The 23,993-nt window shown below is 37.7% G+C and overlaps 1 protein-coding gene across 1 annotated transcript in view; it reads left to right on the top strand.

Annotated features, from left to right (window-relative positions):
• RyR (Ryanodine receptor) overlaps positions 1-23,993 on the top strand; it is a 252,525-nt gene that overhangs the window by 51,484 nt on the left and 177,048 nt on the right. The window contains exons 28-33 of the mRNA XM_068355236.1: positions 7,534-7,714; positions 8,163-8,386; positions 12,887-13,241; positions 13,525-13,901; positions 14,244-14,381; positions 23,438-23,668. Coding sequence (XP_068211337.1) covers positions 7,534-7,714; positions 8,163-8,386; positions 12,887-13,241; positions 13,525-13,901; positions 14,244-14,381; positions 23,438-23,668 — 1,506 coding nt within the window. The remainder of the gene's footprint in view (positions 1-7,533; positions 7,715-8,162; positions 8,387-12,886; positions 13,242-13,524; positions 13,902-14,243; positions 14,382-23,437; positions 23,669-23,993) is intronic.

The following is a 23,993-nucleotide window of genomic DNA, read 5'->3' as shown; positions in this document are numbered from 1 at the left end:
GGTAAGGTTGCTATGACAAAAATGAATTTATTATGAAACTCCCTAGTTTTTGCTCATTGGAAATATTGAAAAGCCAGGAAGTCATTAATATTTTCAGTTTAGTGATTTATTTTTATTTTTAAAATAGCTCCCTTATAATCTAATGAATCTAACACTTTTAATAAACCTTACAAACAATTAAAACATAATATGGCAATTTTACATGATGGCTTAGTTTCCAAAAAATATTTAGTCATTTTTGAGTAAATGAAGCAAACTGTATTTCCCTTTTATGATAGGCGATCTGTGCAATTTCAATGATTAAAACTAATAATGCTATGTGTTTTCACTACCGTATCCCGTTAATTAGGTACAATATGTCAGCTAATGGTATGTAACTGTAAACCTGAAAATATATGCTTGTTATTATGATATCAACTCCTGGTACTTTCAAGTGTCCCTAGATTTGAGAATTAAAAGAACTGTTGATTCCCAATGTATGTTGTGACATTTTTCATATTTGAAAGTTTTGAAATATTTTAATTCCTACAGACATCAAAGAATCTCTATCTCAGTATTGTTATCTCGCCCATTTTAGGAAGTAGTCTTCCTGTTTTGAATAATCATTTGAACCATAAGAAATTATAGACACTTATTTTACCAACAGATTTATTTCATAAGTTTTCCCTTGTATAGTTCCTAAATGTTTCTTTCACCATTTTGGTCGATGAAACATGGGAAAGAACTACCGATTTCTTATTGCTCACCAGCCTTTGCGCATTTGGTTTACCATGGAATTGCACTCATATTTTTAGTTGACTAGAGTGCAACTTTTGCTGTCAGCAGATTATTATAGTTTTGAAATCTGTAGTCTTACAAGTTTTATTTTTTCATGATATGTACATATTTTTTTTCAATAAAGTTGATATGTAAATATATAAATAACATATGTTTTAGTAGTTAAAATTTAGATTACTAGATTTCAAGAGTCGTAACATACATTGCTTTCTAGTACAGTATAACTTTTCCTATTTTTACGTTATTCATGGAAGTTAATGCTATTCATTTGTCACAAGCTAGATTGGGCTTTGTTATTTTGGTCAAATGTTGTGATATATGTATTAATAATTTAAACTAGACCATACTAATGTTCAGGTACTTTCTTCCTGAAAACTGAGCATGAAATGTATTTGAATACCAATGATTTTATCCAGGATGCAATTACCTTATATTACAGAAGCAGTATTCATTGGTCAAAGTGTACCAAACGCCAATTACAATGTAGTGACACCTTTGGTAGTTATGTCACCAACACGAATTTCTCTTTGCCACTCACCACAGCAACTCGTGCTTTGATTTTATCTTTTTCTTTATTAAAGGATTGTTTGCAACACTGGCTCTTTGTGATTAACTTTTGCTTATCTATTCTACACTTTTCATTTATGTCACCTCTGTATTGACATTTTTTTAAATTTTTTTCACATTAGTCTTTGATCACATGAACAAAACCCAATGTGTATAGAGCAATACCGTACAATTCATCATAATATGCTAACTTTTGATTTTTTATTTTGGTAATATGGCAAGTACAGTAAATATAAATAAATAAAAGCTTAGCTGAATTAGTTAGAAAGTCCCATTGTAAGAAGTGTTTTTACTTGTACATAACACATGAATGTTTAGTATATGATAAAAAAAGCATGTGTCAGTTATACCTCTGTATCTATATTGTTACCTTGTGGGGTATGTTTACATATTGTTGATGGGTAGTCATTGGTACTTGCTTGATATCCAAACTCACATTTATAGGAGAATTTTTCATTCTTTTATAAATCTAAGCAGTATCAAAATTATTTTTATGGTATTAATCTTCACGAATACATGAAAATTTAGCAGTGTCCTTAAATCCATTTAATTTAAATTATTTTCTTATAATCTAACAAGAAATTATAGATTTTTAACAAAGATTAAGCTGATTTCATCTGTAGTTTAAGGTAATAAAGATATTTGCTATTGTTGAATATTCCTACTGTACTATATTAGTTAATGTACAGTAATTTGTATTAAAGAATATTTTATAGAAAAGAAGATAGTTTCTGTTGATATTATTTGATAGAAGAACAAAGATGGAAAGCATAGTTTATTCATTAGTTTGTAAATAGAATATATAAATCAGTTCAAATCCTTGTTTATACATAAAATCATACTGTACAAGCACATTATTGAGGTTAAGTTTGCCTGTACAGAACTTTTTCCTTTGCTTCCTTTCTTGTCTCCATGAATTTTACTTAGGTAATTTTGTTTACAATTATCTTTTGTCTATTTTACTCTTAACGTCTTTGAAGACCTGGCAAGATCTCATCTGTTTATACCAAGTCACCTCTATTAAGTGTTTCCTAGGCCTACCTATATGTACTTTTTTTTTTCAAACCTTCAGCATTGCTCTGGGTTGGTTACCAATCTTTGATCTCTTCTTTAAGATGTGATCATTTGTTACTAACTTTACTTTTTATGGGAGGAAAACAAACTGCAGAAGTTATCTGTGACACTTGTACATGTGTTCAGGTTTTTACTTTCTTTTTTCATGGGTTTTGACTTATACAATATTACTTTACTTCCTGTCATGCTACATGATACTACAGTATCTTCTCTGTCTTTAAAGATGAAATTGATTTGCTAATCGATGGATATACTGTCAGCTGCTGATGTGAATGACGCAGTTTATACTGCTTTTGCTAGATATGAATATTTTTGGCCGGTAACAAAAGATAATGTAACAAAATGGTTAACATATTTGTATTTTATTCTATCAAATCACATTAATGTCGCACAGTACTTATTATTGTTTCCATTTGATAATATTTTTGTTCATAGATATGCTCCAAAGAAAACTGCATATAGCATTATGATGATTGTCCTTAATATCTTTGTCATGTAAGACTTTGACACAATGGTTATTTTGCAATATGCAAAATCTTTTTTAGTCAACTAGAGATAAGACACCCTATAAGATTATGAAATAAATCTAGTAGGTAGTTCTTGTCTCTGAGGTAGATTCACTCCATTTCTGGATAAAGGATAAGAGTTTTTACCATTCTCTCCACCACACCCATTCCTTTGGTCATTCATTCATCATCTGTCTTTAAGCCAGCCACTTCTTGAGGGATTTGCTTCAACAACTGAATTGCTACATTTCAGTCATAGAGCATTCTCTTTGTTTAATCATATAAGAACCTGTAAAAATTGTATGGCAAAGTATATAGTTTTTCATAATGTGATGTTCAGTTTATTCATCTTAGTTTAAAAGAAGCTCTACTCAATTTCATTTACAAATTAATTCCCTGAAAAGAACAAATCTCATCTAGGAATCTCCCCTGATGTTCATATTGCTTCTTTTCTTGTTTGATCAACACTTACCTATAAAATTGTAAGATTTCCCCATTTTCTTTCTCTTCAGTGATTACATGCCCTTAACCCTTTTACCCCCAGGCTCTTTGGAAATTTCCAACCCTTAACCCCCAAGGGGTTATTTTTTCCCCAGCACATTTTGCAGTATATTTTTTTTTAAATTGCTCTAATAGCCTTAATTTTTGTCATAGAGAGGTCAGGTTGATCTCATTCTCTTGGAAAATGCCTGAATTTTCTCAAAAAATTATCAAAACTATGAAAAAAAAATTTTTATAGCATTTTTTTATCAAGGACGTACCGGTACGTCCATGGGGGTAAAGGGATGAGTTTTGTGAAACGTACCAGTACGTCCTTTGGGGGTATAAGGGTTAACAAGGGAACGATGCCCTCTAGTTATAAATGGTGAAAAGCCAAGGTTGCTGCATCTGTCAATCTAATCACACTTGGACTGTTTACAGAATCTGTATGTCTTCCCTGGGTTTGGTTAGCAATTATTGCCTGGAATGTGCATGGGAATTATTTCTTGGCAATCATGATCCACATTCCCTTTTTGTAGTGTGTTTTGGACAAAATTTTGATTTAAATAATAATTTTTAATGGTGTGTTTCACCCTCGCTACCTCATAAAAAAATACGTTTCACTGGTTTTCATCAAGTTTACAGTTCTAAGTAGAAAAGAAAAGTTGCTGTTAGTTCAGGGGAGAAGCCAGAGGACGCTAGGCTAGTTGATTATGATGGGGTTGATGACGATATTGACACGTCTTCATCTTTAGACAACACACTAGTTCAGCCATCATTCGCTAATGATGAGCTTCATAAGCTATTGACATCACTTGCTTCCTTTGTTAAATTTTAAAAATCTAGTGAATTCTCCCTTAGTCTTGGCAATTCTGATCATTCTCAAGCCATGGCCAAACCTAATCCAACCCCCATAATCATTTTGATATTATTAGCGCTTCATTCAGTAAGGGATCTAAACGTACGATGCATTCCACAAATTCTAAAGTCTCATACAGAACCTCAACAGCTTTACATAGCTACTTTATTTCCTTTGGCTGCCAAACCCTTGAAAATCCACAATTCTAGTCGCTCTACAATACTAAACTAGGTTGTGAGGCAGAAGACTGAGTAGGTTGTAGGCAGAAGACCGAGTAGGTTGTACTGATTCTAACTCCTCTCCCCTCACCAAAGTATAGTAAGTGCTTGTTGCCCGAAAGGTAGTAAAAAGTCTCATATTACTCATGTGAATGGTGTGGCATATTGTATGATTCCTTTAAATTCTGAAGAGGTGAACAAAGTTTAAACTAATTGATATTCATTTCATTATGTGTCAGACAACAGTGTTTGCTGTTCCCCTGCAAGCTTGGCCACTAGCTAGTTTCACCATAATGCTCCCGGGGTCGATGTGGGCGTTTTTACATCCAGAGATAATAAGAGTCTTCTTGCACACACAGCTACCCTTGTTTTGAAGGGTAAACAGAGAAATCAGGTTACTGTATATTTACAAATGGTCTCTGCATCCCTTGATTTGTCAAGAGATTTAGAATTACGGTATTGTGGTCACCCAAACGTAGACATGTTTGCCATATCGCTACAAAAAGATAGGAGTTTTTTCTTAACCCTCGTTGGATCCCTAAGCAAGGTTGATGCTTTATGACAACACTGGTCAAATCTGAATCTTTATACATTCCCCCATTTGCTAACCAAGTTTAGGAGCTCTGTGAACAGCAATATGAACATTAGGGGAGATTCATAGAAATTAACAGAATTTTAATGCAGTAGTAAAATTTCTTATTTCTATAATCGCCTGATGTGTTCATAAGCATGTCCACCTTTCTTCCCACTGACTCATGGTATCAAGAGAAAGGATAATTTTGAATTGGAAACTGAAGACTAGATTGACAGATCTGGCATCCTAGGTTTTTCACCACTTCAGGCTAGAGGGTTCCATTCCCTTGGTAAGGGTAGATAATTAATGAGGTGAAAGAAAATGGGAAATTTTTTTAATTTTAAGCATAATTGCCTATTAAACCAGGCTTCTGAAGAAGCAATATGAACGTCAGGATAGTATAAAAATAAGAAATTTTGTCTCTAAAGACCTGCGTTTTTATGTCTGTGGTAAGACTTGATCATGGGTGAAGAATACTCTGAATCTTAGACAGAAGGAGGTTGAAAGACATCTAGATAAAACCCAATATAACAGAAATTCATGATTCCTATAAGTAAAAAAAATAGGTAACCAATCAAACTGATTTACTTGCTAGCTCATAATTTGCTCACGATACCTATGGATATGTGAAACCCAAAGACACCGACCCAGCTTATGAAATGACAACTGTTCACATTCAAGAGAATAGAGCAATATATACTAAGGCCTCTAGGATAAAAATAGGGCAGTATTCATCGCAGGGAAATTGAAGGGAGCTCTGGTCAGAAGGGTGAAGTATGTGTGTCACCAAGGAGCGGTGAAAATCTTTGAGTCAAGTCTTAATATGAAGAACGGAATGGGGAAATCCTTCAAAAATTTTGAAACTATATTACATATAAGGATATTAATACTGTATGGAGGAACAGCTAAGAAAGAACTACATATCCATCTATATTGCAAAGTTTCTTGGAGCCAGACCCAGTATTCCTATGAAGAAATGATTCAATACTGGTAGATTTGAAGGGAATCCATTTCAAAAGTATCAAATGTTGGAATAGGAAAGTGTGTATCTTACTTAGTAATAGAAAATATGCTGGTCCGAAAGTATTGAAATAGATCATGTTTTGTAGGCAATATTTATAGATGCTGTGTAGATATGCTTGAAGTTGCATCACACTCTTGTGTAAATAAAGGAGACTGAAAAAAAGTAAAGAAGACATCATCTAGATTCAGACTTGCATAAAATAAAATGGGATAAGAATTTTGAAGACTAAAGTTACCAAATGTTCTATCTCTACTAGTGTCTTTGTGATGAGTGTTTAAGTCTATTAACATTATCATATGCTACCTCAGATGTCTGTCAAGTAATATTTTCCTTTGAGTATTGTATTTTGTTCTTAATACCCTCATTACTTTGTTATTGTCATATTACCTGTGAAATTGAACTTAGTGTCATAACATAGTACTACCCCTTTCAGCATTCAAAGTACCTTTGTAAATTAGTTTAATACCGATTAACTTTATTAAGACTGTTAAAACCAGTCATTACTACATTCTGATTTTAAAAATGGAAATATTGTGTTATTTTTTAATTGTAATTTTTATCGAGATTATGGTTCATAGTGTTTGTGATGGACTATTTTATTAGGGCAGAGTAATGTGCATGAGAGATTGTTTTATTCTTATGGTTCTTGAAATTATTTTATTGTAAATATGGGCATTTCTTGATCTTTAAATGATGTACTTGTTCTTCCTGAATTCTGTTTTCTGTGCACATTAAAAGATTTGGGTATTATTGATCCAAAATATTCTTTACATCAGTTTTCTTCTCTCAATTTGAGCCTGCAGTTTTTCACATTTGAGTCTTGGTATTTGTGTAATGTTACTATCTATTTAAACATCGTGGTTTTATTTTTATTTTACATGTGTACAAACAGTATGTTTAATGTTTTTATTTTTTGTAAAATCATGAGAAATACTTTTGTATGTTGGTGTTATTTCTTTTAATTTCTGTTACATTTCCATAGCGTTAATTTTGTGTATGGGTTTGCTTTTGTGCTTTGAAGCTAACAGACAAAATCAAAGCCAGACTTTTTATCAAATATATCTCCTGTATTCACGTTGTACTGTCCTATCCACATTTCATTGATTGCAGGCTCAACAGGCACTTGTAAGATGCCCTGTAGCCTACCTGTACAATATGAGATACCTTGATTGGGTGTTTCTTCTTCACCTCTGTATTCAAGATAGCTAATGCACTGTATATAAACCAGGTTATAAAACCATTATTTTTTTGGTCACTTTCACCCTCAAGAACTTTAGTTTGCATACTTGGAGTTTAGTTGATGTACCATAGTTTTATACTGTATTAATTTTACTTATTATTACTTAATAAAATCTATGTATTGATACTGAAACAGATGAACAGAGGCCTTGTAGGTCACTAAATATAAAAGATATAGTTCAATTATAACTGTAAACACTTTTACTTTGCTTCAGGTTCTTCAGCAAGAAGCGTGATGCTAGTTCAGAGAGGGCTCGTAGCAAGGGCAGGACGCCCGAGCCCTCGGGTAACACTTTGGAGGTGCCACACGGAGGAAAGAAGATGAGGTCTCCCTCAGTTAGGCTGTCAAATGCCGGGGATAGCAAGCTTATTCCTCCTGCAATTCCTGAGCGACAGGTAAAAAACAAAGTTTTCATTCCATTTTTATAGTTTTTTGTTTTAGTATGGTATGGTTTAAAATTATGGTACCTAGGGGCCAATGAAATTTTACTTTTAGATTCAACATTTATATTAAGAAAAGACTATAAAATTCAGCTATTAAATTATTAATTATTGTTTTGTTAACTTTGATATCAATTGGAAGTAATTTTTTTTTATTTTATTGTAAACAAAAGATGATAGAGACATGGATAACTCAGATTGAATATAGAATTACATACTTTATTATTTGTACTAAAATTGGTTTAGGAGGGAAATGTATGTTTTTTTCAGGGACTTTAAATTTCTATTTGGTTCAAATACGCTTTTCTTCGTCATTTCTCATACTATGTTACTTCTAATAAATAAGGCAAGTATCAGGCCAAGATAGTGTTTCAGTAACATTTTATATGTCTTCTTCCCATAGGGCATAGAAGAAATTCGTGAAGAAGATCTCTTTGATCCCGAGTGCCTTAAATTGATGAATGAATACTTTTATGGTGTGAGGATCTTCCCTGGTCAAGACCCAGCTCATGTTTACATTGGCTGGGTCACTACTCAGTACCACATCCATGACACTGCCTTTGATCAGAGTAAAGTACGATCAGTCATTGTTCAAGAATATACAGAGGAGGGTCTTGTGCAGAGCGCGTAAGGATAATTTGTTTTTATTTTCACTTCTGTAAATGAATACTGTAATCAGTTAATTCATTAATATTGTGTGTATTTTCTATGCTCAAGATATTCTATAACCTCTAAGACTTAGCAAGGGGAAGATTTTAGAGCATTTTTTCAGAATTATGTATCAAAATTTTATAACTAATCATCAAAAGTCTTTTTACTCAAAGGGTCAGTATACAATGCTGGATTTGAAAGTTTGGAGTATGTGTACTCCTCATGGAAAATGCCATTTGTGAAGATGTTTTAAATTTGTAAAACAATATTGCATATAAAACTATAGTGAACTCAAAATTTTGATAAAGATGAGATTTTTGTAAGTTAAAGAAGTCTAAAAGAATCTTACTCCATAGAGAGAAAGTTTACCATCTTGAGCATTCTTAGAAATCCATGTACTGTGCTGTACATACTGTATTGGACTTGATATATATTTGTTCCTATATGTATTCAAACCTTTCGTTTTTAAAAATAGAAAATGTCTTTGCGGAGCAAGAACAGTAGTTGAAATTGTTAGTGATGGGTGGTGAGTATGGGTGAGTAGCACTGCCCACTCTCCTGTCAAACACTCTTCACTTTTGTCTTTGGCTGCAGTGTGTTTGGTCATACTCTTGCATCGTATGCAAGGACGTTTATTAGTTTTCACATACTATTTAGTTTGAATGGTTGAAATTGCCTTTGTGTTAATAATGAGACAAAGGAAGGAGAGTGGAAGTTGGATACTGCATTAGTTTATGACTAAACTGGTGATAGATCCATTCACTCTGCATCTGGGGTATGAATGTTTGCAATTATCCCCATGTAATGAGTGTAGATTGGGGTAGCCTGTTCAGGCAGGGTTTGGGGAGCAGAAAGTTAGGCTAAGTCTTCTCCAGCATTCTTCTTGGCAAGGCCAATGATATTGCCTCAGAGATTGTTTGGCAATTTGCTCTCATTAAGTTTTCCATTCACTAAAGCTTCTGGGTATACACCCCAGGCTTGGTCCTTGGAAGTATTTTTCAGGAGCAGAGTAAACTTTGATCTACATAGGAGATTTTTTCAGTGTTGATGAATTGTGATGTGATCGTCTCACTCCAACAGTTGCTGGAAGCTCTTACTTGCAGACTGTTGATGACTAGTTATCTAATGAAGGCTTGTGGTGTTGCAGGTATGCCTATGATGCCTTTTTTGAGGGAGCAGGTACTTTAGAATTTTTGCCCACTGGTCAGTAAAAAGAGGGAAGAGTTGATACCGATTGTTGTATTTAATCCTTTTGAATTCAGGTAGCCTACCCTTTATGTCCCCTTTTCCAGTGACTACAGCGATTGTTGGTGTAACCCCAGTGATTAGGGTGTGACCCTAGTGGATATCCTCACAGTGCACCTGTAGCTCAAGACGGTTGTAAAGAAATCCCCCGCACCTGTGAGGGATGTGTTAGAGGATCCACTGTTGAGTGGGACTCCTTATACAAAGTCAGAAGGCATATCTTTTTAAGGCTCTTGAGTAGGTGGTCATTGGGCCTTCTGCCATGGTCAGTCTCTATGCTGTCCTGTGGATTTGCAAGTCCTCAAGTGTAGTGATGAACATGGTGAGTTTTTGGAGTACTGTACATGCATTTTTTGCCATTTATTGGGAAGGCAGTGACCTTTGCACCAGTGAATCTGAAAGTTTTGTACTGGCAAATTCACATTCATCTGTCCTCTTGGAAGTACAGTACCTTCACTTCTTTCTCCATGGTACTGTGAGTTCAAGACCTTTTGTATATGACTGTGTAGTGCTCTCCAGGTGGTCACTTGAATGTTCACTCGGGTAGCAGCCTGTGCCCATTCGCGTTAGGTCATTCAGTACGTTGCAATAGTCAATGAAACGTAAACAGAGTGATTTCCAATTTTGGTGTCGTATTCAGGGAAAACATGATAGAGATTCAGCGTTATTTCGTTTTATTTTTAATTTCAACAGATATAATAAGTAAAACTCTATTTGTAATAACATCTTTCCATAACCAAAATCTATCTTAAACACAAATGGTTTTGTAATTTAGTAGTCATTTTATGCTACAGGTATGAGATAAATTACTTAAGATTTGCCTCAACTTTTTACCCTATTGAATCTAAAGGATGTCTTATATGCAGATATATTCAGTATTTATATTGATTTTCTTATTCATTTACAAATATAATTTTCTTGTCTACACTTTTTAATGATTTTGTTTGATTTTGATATTATTACTAGCTAGGCTACAACCCTATTTGAAAAAAAAGGATGCTATAAGCTCAGGAGCTCCAACATAGAAAATAGTCCAGTGAGGAAAGGAAATAAGGAAACAGAATAGTTTGCTGGAAAGTACCCTCCAACAAAGAAACTCTAATGCAAAATAGTGGAAAACCAGGGATCAGTAGCTATGGAATTATCCAAGGCTAGAAAACAATGATTTGATTTTTAAGTGTTCTAGAAGAGCTGCTTACCATAGCTAGAGTGTCTTTTTTTTTTCCCTTACCAAATGGATAGTAGTTACTGAACATTTAGTGCTGTAGGTAACCCCTTGATTGGAGAAGAATTTTTTATCTCACCGTTGTCAGGTGTATGAGGAAAGAAGAGAATGTGTAAAGAATAGGCCAGACTATTTGGTGAATGTGTAGGCAAAGGAAAAATGTGCTGTAACCTGAGAGGGCTCCAGTTTAGTTCTATCTGGCCAGTCAAAGGTTACCCAGTAACACTCTAGCAGTAGTATTAAATCTCAAAATAGTTTGGAAAGTAGTAGAAGTAGGTAGTAGTTGAGATACTACTGCTAGAGAGTTATGGGGTCCTTTGACAGGCCAGACAGTGCTACATTGGATCCTTCTCTCTGGTACTCGGGCACACTATTCTATCTTATTTCTCTTTAACTTGTTTTGTTAAAGTTTTTATAGTTTATATAGGAAATATTCATTTTAAAGTTGTTGTTCTTCTTCTTTATCTACATCTTTTCCCACTTCTATGTGGGGTCGATGTTTCTGGTCAGCTTTCTCCATCTACCTCTGTCCCACACCTCATCACCGGTTAATCCCTTTGATCGAAGGTCATCCTTGATACAGTCCACCCACCTTCACTTTGGTCTCCTCTCCTTCTCGTTCCCTGTACCTCCATTTCCATCACTCTCCTCCCAATATACTGTTCATCTCTTCTCATGATATGACCATACCACCTCAGTCTACTTTCTTGGATCTTATGTGATAGTTTTCTAACTCCTGTGGTACCCCTAATTACCTCATTCTGTATCTTATCTCTTCTTGTCACTCCACACATCCATCTCAACATTCTCATCTCTGCCACATCCATCTTCTTCTCTTCTGTCTTCTTTATTGCCCACGTCTCTGCTCCATACATCTTTGCCGGTTTCACAACTGTCCTGTGTACTTTACCTTTCAACTTAACCCCTATTTTCCTGTCGCATAGTACTCCACGCACTTTTTTCCAATTCTTCCATCTTGCTTGTATTCTGTGGTTTATTTCTGCCCCCAGATCACCATCCTCTACAACTGTTGGTCCTAAATACCTGAAATTTTCAACTCTTTTCAATCTCTCTTCTTGTAAACTAACTTCCCCATTCTCGCCATTTTTCAATCTCAAATACTCTGTCTTTTTCCTGTTACTGTTCTTAAAATATTTTATTTTTCCTGTTTCCTTTCCTCACTGGGTTATTTTCCATGTTGGAGTCCCTGGGCTTATAGTATCCTGCGTTTCCAACTATGGTTGTAGCTTAGCAAGTAATAATAATAATATTGCCCTGATTACTTGCTGTTGTTTTTCGGTGCTGCATTCAGTTTGCTTTGATCTGGTCCATGCTTGAAGTGATCTTAGTTTTCATGAGTTTCATTTACTATAATTTACATTTCCTAATTACATCATTCAGTGATGAGAATCAAAAGCATGTTAATCTTAGCTGCTCTTTGTGGTTTTATTCCAGATGTTGGTCATATATATTAGGCCTGTATCCTTTACATTTTGGTATGACTGTTTGGTTTAATGCTTTGGGAAACATATTTTTGATACAATGGACTATTGGCAATAATGGACACCCCTTCCCACCTATAAGTCTGTTATTGTGAGATTCAGTGCTTTCAAAATTCAATATATTTCAGTGATAATGATTGTAAGAGGATCAGATAGATGATATACAAACAGGCATGATGTATTTACTGCATTTCATTTCTGAACTTCATCAATATTATTCGTAGCTTTGTTTCAGTTGTTAATTTCATCTCTAAATATTTGTGAACTAAAAGTTTTTGATGTATTTGAAAGTATTATTTAGATCCAGTATAAATTTTATTTTTTATTAAAATTATACATTTAATGTGCAAATTAATTTCAATTTATAAATAACTCTTCCATCTCTGGTTGATAGGTGCATTGATTTCATGCATCCCTTCTGTAAGCATTTTTATAACCTATTTATGATTTTTGCCCGTTATAAACATAGGCTATCAGTATTTTTTGTTTTCTTTCATGTTACAGTGTAGAGCGTCACAGTTGCTACATGTTCCGTGCTGATGAGCTACACGCAGAGGTAACATCTGAAGCTGGTGGTAAAGGAGCTTCGCAAGGCATGTTTATCGGGTGTTTCATCGACACATCAACTGGATTTATTACTCTTCAGTGTGATGGCAAGGACACCAGACACAAGTACCGCATGGAACCTGGAACTAAGCTCTTCCCGGGAGTCTTCTTAGAGCCTACCAGCAAGGAAGTCCTTCAAATTGAGCTTGGCCGAACACCTACTACTTTGCCACTCAGTGCTGCTGTCTTGCAGAATAGTGATAAACATGTTGTGCCTCAGATGCCTCCGAGGCTCAGGGTTCAGATATTGAAGGTACAGCATTTGATTCATGACTGGGGAATTCATTTAAAAATATAAAGCACCTTTTTACTCTGTAGTTGTACCAGAATATTTATTTTATTGACCCCTCCTGTATTAGCATGTGAGGAGGCTTCTAGTTGATTATTTACCATATAGTATTAATATTCAGTTAGTTCAGTACTCTTTATGCCATGTTCTGAAATTAGAATTTGAATTTATTTTAAATTAATTTGCTAAAGACTTAATCAATTGTCAATAAGAATTAATATTATAGTACCTCATTCTTTTTGGACAGCCCAACCAATGGTCAAGGGTACCTAACACCAACCTTAGGATCCATGCTCTGAAACTATCCGACATTCGTGGTTGGTCTATGCTGGCTGAAGATGCTGTGCCCATGCTCGCTCTCCATATACCCGAGGAGGACAGATGCATTGATATTCTCGAACTCATTGAATATGAGAAGTTGCTTAGCTTCCATGCCCAATCACTTGCTCTATACTGTGCAGTTTGTTACCAAAGCAATTACCGTGCTGCTCACACACTCTGCTCTCATGTTGATCAAAAACAGCTTTTGTATGCAATGCAGAATGAATATATGTCTGGTCCTCTGCGTATGGGATTCTACAATCTCCTTATTGCCCTGCATTTGGAGAGCTTTGCCAATACAATGTGAGTTATTTTCTTTTTCTTTTACTCTAATATAACCAACATCACGAGATAAAAAGACCCTTTGGTTTGTTTTATCAAATATATGTATTATAAGACAATTCATTAGCTTTCAAGGGCTTCTGTTCCACTCTCAGAAGTGATGTAAGTAAAAAAAAGGCCCATAAGGAAATTTTCTTTCTCATGCATATTCCAGAACAGGATGTTTTTCATGTAGAAGCTATAAATGCAGTGGTGTTCGGAGTGCAAACTTGCAGTAATGTTTATCAAGGCATGGGTTCAGAAATTTCAAGTTTTATTATTTATAATATACTCACCTGAGATAATTTTTCTTTTAAATGACAGGGAAGTAACCCAGAATGAGTTCATCGTTCCATTGAGTCCAAACCTGAAGGAGATGTACCAAGATGAGACTGTGGGCAATTCAATGTCCATTATGCACACTGAATCTGTCCGTCCAATAATGTCCATGTCGGATATTTCGTATGTATATTTATTTCACTTGTTTTCAAATGCAATGCATTACTTAACATTCCTTTTCTTAAGTAAAAATAACTTAGTCTTCATTGAGGGTAGTTTAATTATTAAAGGCACTACTAAAATATATAAGTATTTATAGAATTAATATTTTTGCATTTATAGTTCTCTCATTAGTTTTTAATGTAATAAAGTACTTGAAGTTTTTTTTTACTTAAGTATTTAGAGCTATGATTTTATTGTTCATTAAGTACAACAACTCGGCTGCTGTAATAAGATTTTCTTCTTCATTTAAGAAGGGACATTTAATTGGAAGATTTTGTTAATAAATGGTATTTAGCTTTTACTTTCTTGGGATAAATTTGTTCATAATTTAATTCAATTTTTTGCTATTGATTTTGATCTCGGTTTGATTTTATGTGTTATTGTGTTGAAACTTTTTTTCAATGAAGTTGTGATGGAAATGAGATAAGAGATTTCTTAATGAATTAGAATTAAGATGGTAGTCTATCAGATTCTAGTGAATTGACGCACATAAAAATTGTTTTGGTTTATTTGAGTAAGAAATACTGTACAGTAGTAGTTCAATGTAGCGTGTCTAAGGTTTCTATAGCACCCAAGACTGCTGTGCCTTATGTTATTACATTTGTGCCTTTTTTTTTTTACTAGATGAAAATTATAATTTTTCAATATTAATCTTACCCGATAATCATGTAGCTGTCAACTCTGTTGCCGACAGAAATCTACGGTCGGGATACGCCAGCGATCGCTATACAGGTGGGGGTGAACACACAGCGCCATCTGTGGTCAGGTACTCCAGTACTTCTTGTCAACACCACCTCAATTTTTCCTCTGTCGTGCCTCCGGCTAGACCTACATGGATACGCTGTTGATTCTGGAGTTTTTGCTCACGATTTGGTGATGTATTTGCTCTAGAGTTTAGCTTTCGCTATTCAGGAAGTTTTATCATTAGCTTAGCTAGCTTTTGGAATTAATTTGATTAATTAATTTGATTAATTTTGGTGACGAAGAGAGTATGAACTCTTTCACTTTTAAATGGCCGACCCTTCCCTTAGACGGAAGTGTTGGTGTCTAAGAGAGTATAGACTCTCTTTCTTAATTTTGCTTAACAAAAGTTATAGATTTATTTTATATCTCTCCGCCTTTTATAGGCCTCTTCGATTAACTTCCTTTTATTATAAACTTATTAAAATTAATTTTTATATTTGTTTATATTCGACCTTTCCTAATAGTAGGCGGTCTTTTCTTGGTACCGAAGTTATTTAACATTGAGCCCGTCATTTCGTTTTTACCTGTTAACATATTATGCTATTTTAATGTTTTTGAAAGAATTTCTTTGATAGTCTCGTACTGTTTTCAAAGTTGAACTAACGTTTTGTTTTGTCTCTGCAGTTGTTGACGTTCAGAACGTTCAACTTGCGCTCTATCGTTACGATAGAGAGAGAATTTTCACGGTGTCACGTTGCAGTAAGAGTAAACCGATTCTAGCGTTTTGTTCATTCTTTCTTAGCTTAATGGTTTTAATCTAATAAAGGAACTTTTTATCTTTCAGTTTTTTTCCTTTAACAATAATATGTTTTAACGATATATATGATTGGGCTCTTCTCTCAGGTTCTAAGTCAAGAGAGAGAGAGAGAGATAGAGACGGAGGGAGAGAGAGGAGGATTAACGTTTCGTTCAAGCGAGTAACGTTGTTATCGTTTTTGCTCTTCTCCCTAGTCTCTTAAGGGGAAGAAGGTAAACGTTTCTAGAGTTTTATTCTTGTTCTCAAGCTTTATGCGGTGAGAGATTTTAAACGTAGTTTATTTGATCTAGTGTTTAGTCTCTTTCCAGCCACTGAATTATTTATCTTTCATTATATTTTTCTGTTACATTGTAATTCTGTTTTCGCAATTACTAACTTTTAAGGAAGGATAGAATTGCGTGTTTCAGGTACAAACCACTTAAAGTTTCGAGTTCAGTGAAATAAGTGCAAACAGAAAATCAAAAGTGATAAGTGATAAGCGCAAAGTGTTACAGTGTTGCGTTCGAGGGTTCGTCTGTTCGTGCCAGTTGTTCGCCTAGTCTGGGACCTCTTACAAGCTCCCAAGCCCAGGGGAGAAGTAATGTCGAAGGACTTATGGGTTCAGCAGGCCTTGATCGACGAACAGACGTTTCCCTCCGTGGTTTCGGGTGTATCTACACACGTTGCCGACGTGATCACCCCACCCACACAAAGACGAGAGAGCCCTTTTATTCCTTGTCTGCGGAAGGGGTTTCTCGCAGAAACCATGGACCAAATCTTACAGCTTTTAAGTGCAAGTCGGTCCCTTCCGCGCAAGTCCAACTCCTAGGTGTAGCCATTAGCACTGGGTCAGTTCGGACTTGCTGCAGTACGACAACTGCACACCTCCCAGAGAGAGTGTGGTATCGCAACAGGCAGTAGCTCCGTCTGTTGCCGCACCAGCTGTTTTAGACCCTCAGTCTCAACGGACAGTAGCTCCGTTTGTTGTTGTCTTTCTTAAACTCTAGTGGTCTATGCTGCAGACAATGCAGTCTCAGCTGGCGGTGTTGATGCAGGAGTTTCAGGCAGAGAAGGTTAACACACCTCCTCCTGCGAGCGCTCCTCCACCTCTACGCAGTCCAGCCTGCCAGACGTATGATGTTGAGGTTCCTCAAGCTACCTCCATGCGTGAGCTGCCGCATTGGGAGTTGCCAGATACCAGCTCTGTGCAGCAACCTCCACTTTCCTTGAGGCAGGAGCCTCTTGCCACGCGGCAACCTCCTCAACACTTGAGGCAGGAGCCTTATGCTTTGCAGCAACCTCCTCTACCCTTGAGGTAGGAGCCTCTTGCGTTGCGACTACCTCCTCCATCCTCGAGGCAACAACCTCTTGCGGTGCGACAACCTCCACCATCCTCGAGGCAGCAACCTCAACTCCACCTCTGCGCAGTCCACCCTGCCAGACGTATGATGTTGAGGTTCCTCAACCTACCTCCACGCGTGAGCTGCCGCATTGGGAGTTGCCAGATACCAACGCTATGCAGCAACCTCTTGCGTTGCGGCAACCTCCACCATCCTTGAGGCAGCAACCTCAACTCTTGCGGCAGCCACCTCCACTGAGGGAAGAGCCTCAACTCTTGAGGAACCTCATGCTATGAGACTCTTGAGGCAGGAACCTCACAGGAGCCTCAATGGGCTCTCGTGGCATGGTTGGTTTCGACCTGGCCTTTCATTAGAAGGGGCTAGCGTTCGATCCCAAGTATGAGGTAGAAATTTATTTCTATTTGAACACGATGTTGTGTTGATATTTATCCATATTGACTCATTAGGGGTAATTTGAATGAATTACTGCCAATTGTGTCACGTGGTGGCCCGGGGAAATCTGGTAAAACTCGCTGATAAAGAGACTGATGTCTCACCAGGTAAATCCTCGGACAGCTAGATTAGTGTCAGGTTCAGATTTCCTTTATTTAATCCTCCTCAAACCATGAGGCAGGAGCCTCATGCTATGCGGCAACCGCCTCAACCCATGAGGCAGGAGCATCATACTATGCGGCATCCTCCTCAACGCATGCGGCATAAGCCTCTTCCCTTGCAGCTTGAGCCTCATCCCATGCAGCATGAGCCTCATACCATGCAGCATGAGCCTCATCCCATGCAGCATGAGCCTCATCCCATGCAGCATAAGCCGCACGCCATGCAACATGCTCTGCTTACCTTACAGCATGCTCTACATACAGCATGCTCTGCATACAGCATGCTCTGCATACCTTACCGCATGCTTCTCAGTCACACATCTTTGGTTGTTGCCAACTCACTAGACTGTCAAACAGTTTCATAACGTTGCCTTCTAGTCTGCTGCTTTTGCACCAGTGAAACCCTCACTGAGAGAACTTAGCTTTTCTCGGATATGGTTCCTGTAGATGAGAAAGTGCTATTCTCCCTCCTTCTGATATTCCCTTGAGGACTCTGTCATTTGGAGAGGAGCCTTTAGCTGCGTAGCCTCCTATGGACTTTTATTTAAGCATAACATGCTTCCAGGGAAGGTAATGGTTCCACTTCAGTCGCTAACCCCGTCTGTTACCACACCTGCTCCCATAAACCTTGAGCTGTGTTACAAGACATGCAGTCCAAGCTTAGTCCTTGTTAGAGGATTTTTTGTTTACGGAGTCAGTGTGTCACTGGGAAGACGTTCAACAACCAGCAGAAGTGACTTGTTGTGACGCAGTGCGGCAACCTCAGCAACCCGATAAGGAGTTGTCTGTACGACCCAGACAGTCTAGACAGCTTCGGGTTGTCACTGTACTTCCTCGCTTCCCCATGGTGGACAGTTCACAGACTGTGCATCAGTACCATGATCTTGTGTCCGGCTCCGTCAGACGACTAGCTTTTAAGAGCTCCCACAAGTCGTCGCTGTCTGGAGATTCTCAGATGGACTATGGATCTGACCAAGGAACTGGGCCTCCTGGTCAAATTTTGAGGAGTCCCAGCTCGTCCCATCCAAGACCATTGTCTACCTGGGTATGGATCTTCAGAGTCGAGCTTTTCGGGCTTTTCCGTCGGCCCCAAAGATCTACTAAGCCCTAGTTTGCATCCAGAGCATGCTGAGAAGGAACCGATGCTCAGTCAGGTAGTGGATGAGTCTAACAGGGACACTTTCATCGCTGGCCCTGTTCATCGAGTTAGGGAGACCCCACCTCCGCCCCCTTCAGTATCATCTAGCTGCTCACTGGATTAAGGACATGACGCTAGAGACGATCTCAGTTCCTGTTTCCGAAGAGAGGAGGTCTACTCTCACGTGGTGAAAGAACAGCTTTCTTCTCAAGGAAGTCTACCTTTGGCTGTTCAGAAACCCGACCGCCGTCTCTTCTCTGACGCATCAGACACGGGCTGGGGTGCGACTTTGGACGGACAGGAATGCTCGGGAACATGGAATCAGGAGCTAAGGACACTTCACATCTTTTGCAAGGAGCTGTTGGCGGTTCATCTGGCCTTGATAAACTTCAAGTCCCTCCAGCTTAACTAGGTGGTGGAGGTGGACTCTGACTACACCACAGCCTTGGCTTACATCTCCAAGCAGGGAGGGACTCATTCGTGGAAGTTGTTCTAGATCGCAAGGGACCTCCTCATCTGGTTAAAAGATCGAAAGCTCACGCTGGTAACGAGGTTCATTCAGGGCGATATGAATGTCATGGCAGATCGCCTTAGCCGGAAGGGTCAGGTCATCCCCACAGAGTGGACCCTTCACAAGAATGTTTGCAGCAGACTTTGGGCCCTGTGGGGTCAGCCAACCATAGATCTGTTCGCTACCTCGATAACCTAGAGGCTCCCGTTGTATTGTTCTCCGATTCCAGACCCAGCAGCAGTTCACGTGGATGATTTTCTGCTGGATTGGTCCCATCTCGACCTGTATGCATTCCCGCCGTTCAAGATTGTCAACAGGGTACTTCAGAAGTTCGCCTCTCGCAAAGGGACACGGCTGACGTTGGTTGGCTCCGCTCTGGCCCGCGAGAGAATGGTTCATAGAGGTACTGCAATGGCTGGTCGACATTCCCAGGACTCTTCCTCTAGGAGTGGACCTTCTACGTCTACCTCACGTAAAGAAGGTACATCCAAACCTCCACGCTCTTCGTCTGACTGCCTTCAGTCTTTCGAAAGACTCTCAAGAGCTAGGGGCTTTTCGAAGGAGGCAGCCAGAGCGATTGCCAGAGCAAGGAGGACATCCACTCTCAGAGTCTATCAGTCTAAAGGGGAAGTCTTCCGAAGCTGGTACAAGGCCAATGCAGTTTCCTCATCCAGTACCACTGTAACCCAGATTGCTGACTTCCTGTTACATCTAAGGAACGTAAGATCCCTTTCAGCTCCTACGATTAAGGGTTACAGAAGTATGTTGGCAGCGGTTTTCCGCCACAGAGGCTTGGATCTTTCCACCAACAAAGATCTACAGGACCTCCTTAGGTCTTTTAAGACCTCAAAGGAACGTCGGTTGTCCACTCCAGGCTGGAATCTAGACGTGGTCCTAAGGTTCCTTATGTCATCAAGATTTGAACCTCTCCAATCAGCCTCTTTTAAGGACCTCACATTGAAAACTCTTTTCCTCGTGTGCTTGACAACAGCTAAAAGAGTAAGTGAGATCCACGCCTTCAGCAGGAACATGTTCCTTGCAGCTCGGTTTTTTGCTAAAAACGAGCTTCCTTCACGTCCTTGGCCTAAGTCGTTCGAGATCCCAAGCCTGTCCAACTTGGTGGGGGACGAACTGGAGAGAGTACTTTGCCCAGTTAGAGCTCTTAGGTACTATCTAAAAAGATCATAACCTTTACGAGGACAATCAGAAGCCTTTTGGTGTGCTATCAAGAAGCCTTCTCTTCCAAGGTCTAAGAACTCAGTTTCTTACCTATTCAGGCTCCTGATTAGGGAAGCACATTCTCATCTGAAGGAAGAAGACCTTGCTTTGCTGAAGGTAAGGACACATGAAGTGAGAGCTGTGGCTACTTCAGTGGCCCTCAAACAGAACCGTTCTCTGCAGAGTGTTATGGATGCAACCTATTGGAGAAGCAAGTCAGTGTTCGCATCATTCTATCTCAAAGATGTTCAGTCTCTTTACGAGAACTGCTACACCCTGGGACCATTCGTAGCAACGAATGCAGTAGTAGGCGGGGGCTCAGCCACTACATTCCCATAATCCCATAACCTTTTTAACCTTTCTCTTGAATACTTTTTATGGGTTGTACGGTCGGCTAAGAAGCCTTCCACATCCTTGTTGATTTGGCGGGTGGTCAATTCTTTCTTGAGAAGCGCCGAGGTTAAAGGTTGTGATGAGGTCCTTTAGTATGGGTTGCAGCCCTTTATACTTCAGCACCTAAGAGTCGTTCAGCATCCTAAGAGGACCGCTACGCTCAGTAAGGAAGACGTACTTAATAAAGGCAGAGTAATGGTTCAAGTCGTCTTCCTTACCAGGTACTTATTTATTTTATGTTATTTTTGAATAACTAATAAAATAAAATACGGGATACTTAGCTTCTTTGTTAACATATATGCTGGTCTCCACCCACCACCCTGGGTGTGAATCAGCTACATGATTATCGGGTAAGATTAATATTGAAAAATGTTATTTTCATTAGTAAAATAAATTTTTGAATATACTTACCCGATAATCATGATTTAATTGACCCACCCTTCCTCCCCATAGAGAACCAGTGGACCGAGGAAAAAATTGAGGTGGTGTTGACAAGAAGTACTGGAGTACCTGACCACAGATGGCGCTGTGTGTTCACCCCCACCTGTATAGCGATCGCTGGCGTATCCCGACCGTAGATTTCTGTCGGCAACAGAGTTGACAGCTACATGATTATCGGGTAAGTATATTCAAAAATTTATTTTACTAATGAAAATAACATTTTTCAAAACATTAATAACACTTTTAGTCAAGAAATTTTATCTTATTATACCAGGGTATTTGAAAACATTATATATTATCTCCCATCATAAAACAGATGGCATTTTAAAGTAGGTGTTTTCCCCCCTATAACTGAAGCTTCCTCCCCTCACATTTACACTATTATCGAATATGTATTGGGGAAGGAGGAAGGGCTATTTAATTCAACTTTTCATGATACCATATTGAAAATGATGGAAACTATACTTATGGAACAACTACAAACCTTTTACTCTACACAAATTGTTTGAATTCCAGCTTCACTAATCAGTATAGCATGTTAGGCATTCTACATTGAAAAGAAATATAATGTCACACAAGGTGAGATAGTGGTTACCAATAGTTGGGGAGGTGTTATCTGCCATATAACCAGTGCTTTTCATGTTTATATTGGGGTATCAGAGCTTGGTCTGTTTCCTGAACGGGTCTAAAAGGCTTGTGTAAAGTAACATGTTTATATTTAGAGAAAAGGACATCTTAAGAATATTGTTTTACAAAGATTTTATCCTCTTAAGGAGATCCTTTAAAAGAAACCTTTGTCATCAGTAGTTGTTGCCTAAAACTTGAATGATGCCAATTTGAAGAAACGTCATTTGGGCCTCTTGCTCGACCCTCTCTTTTGAATGAATGGTAACTCAACAAGTGTTTGAAAGAACCCTTTTGTTGTATCCTGTCTTTCATTTTATCTTGTGGAAGAAAAATATTTGGCATATTTCTTACTGGATTATTTTTATTGTATTTGGTAAATACTTTATTTTTATTTTATCTATTTGTGTACCTTAATTGAACATTTTTGTACAGATGTAATATGTTTTATTACAAACACTAACAGGGAACTAATTTGAACCATTATTTAACAAAATAACCATTTAGATGCTTATTGTCCAATGGCTTATACTCCAACCAAACAAAGAATAACAACCATTTTTATGTTAATTTTGTTAATATACTTCTTTTTTTAACTGTTCAGTCACATTTACCATGAAGACCTATTTAACATTTTATTTTTAAGCCATTTATTTCCTTTTTTGTTTTATTTCTTTTATTTTTATCCTTGTCGACTGTGTCTTCCCTGCTCGCCATGCTTGAACCATGCTGCCCCAACTTCGATTCATGGCCTACTCCGTAACTGTGACTTCTTCCATCCTTGGCCACTGTAACAAACTGGATGTGTGTTTGGCTAACACCATTATATACACTGCAATGGTATGTTTGGCCACATGACTGCCGGGTCAACTTACTGATGGTGGCCTGTTACTCTATCTCCAACATTTGGCCATAACATTACTGATCTACTCCTTCGCTGGACATTACTTCACATCATTCGGGGGACTTCAACTACTGGAAACAAAAATTAATGTTTGGTCAATGAATAAAACAACAAAATATTGACCTCTTACTCTTGCAAAAACATTTGGTGTTGGGATACTACTGTGGTCTGTGAAATTTTATACACCAAATGTCTGTTTGCCCAATTCATGAAATTTTTGAGAATCCTTTTTATCAACCACTGATGATTTTTCTTGCGATTGTGATTGGGCGGCATTCTTGTATATTGAAACACTGTAATGACTTTCATAAAAATCTAACTGCATTTTAATTCAATGATATGCAAATGATTCAGTCAGTCTGGTGCCATAGAAACTTCTTCTATTCACTCTATATTGGCTTCCCCAATTCCTCATGAAATTCATCACCACAGTGCCAACATTGAAACCATCAAGGGCCTTGCTTCACCATACTTCCCGCTGGATGTAGCCCGAGAGTTTGTCATGAGTGCTCTGGGTGAAGCCGTCAAAACCAATCAAGTACATAACAGGGACCCAATTGGTGGGTCTAATGAAAATCTTTTTGTGTAAGTATATAAGTTTATTACTTTTTCTAAATGCGCTATATGAAGAATTTGCATATACAGTTCCTTTATTTATAATTATCTCACTGATTTTACCAGGTTGTAGTATTAATATTTCATTTCAGATTTTCATTTTTACTTGTATCGACAGCTTTTGTTTAAAGTTAAATTAATTTGATATTGTCAACTCATGTTTTCACACGATTTTTATGTCCACTGAATGTCTCTGATAAGACAAAATTTATAATGCAACACTAAATTATTTTATCATTCATTATTAGGTTCCTTTCTTTTAATGAGCAGTTTTAGCCACCCTTCTCTGTCATGT

Source organism: Palaemon carinicauda, chromosome 31 (genome assembly GCF_036898095.1).
Source record: "Palaemon carinicauda isolate YSFRI2023 chromosome 31, ASM3689809v2, whole genome shotgun sequence".
In the NCBI taxonomy this organism is placed as follows: domain Eukaryota; kingdom Metazoa; phylum Arthropoda; class Malacostraca; order Decapoda; family Palaemonidae; genus Palaemon; species Palaemon carinicauda.
The sequence above is the reverse complement of the archived record's forward strand: the minus strand, read 5'-3'. Positions and strand labels throughout refer to the sequence as shown.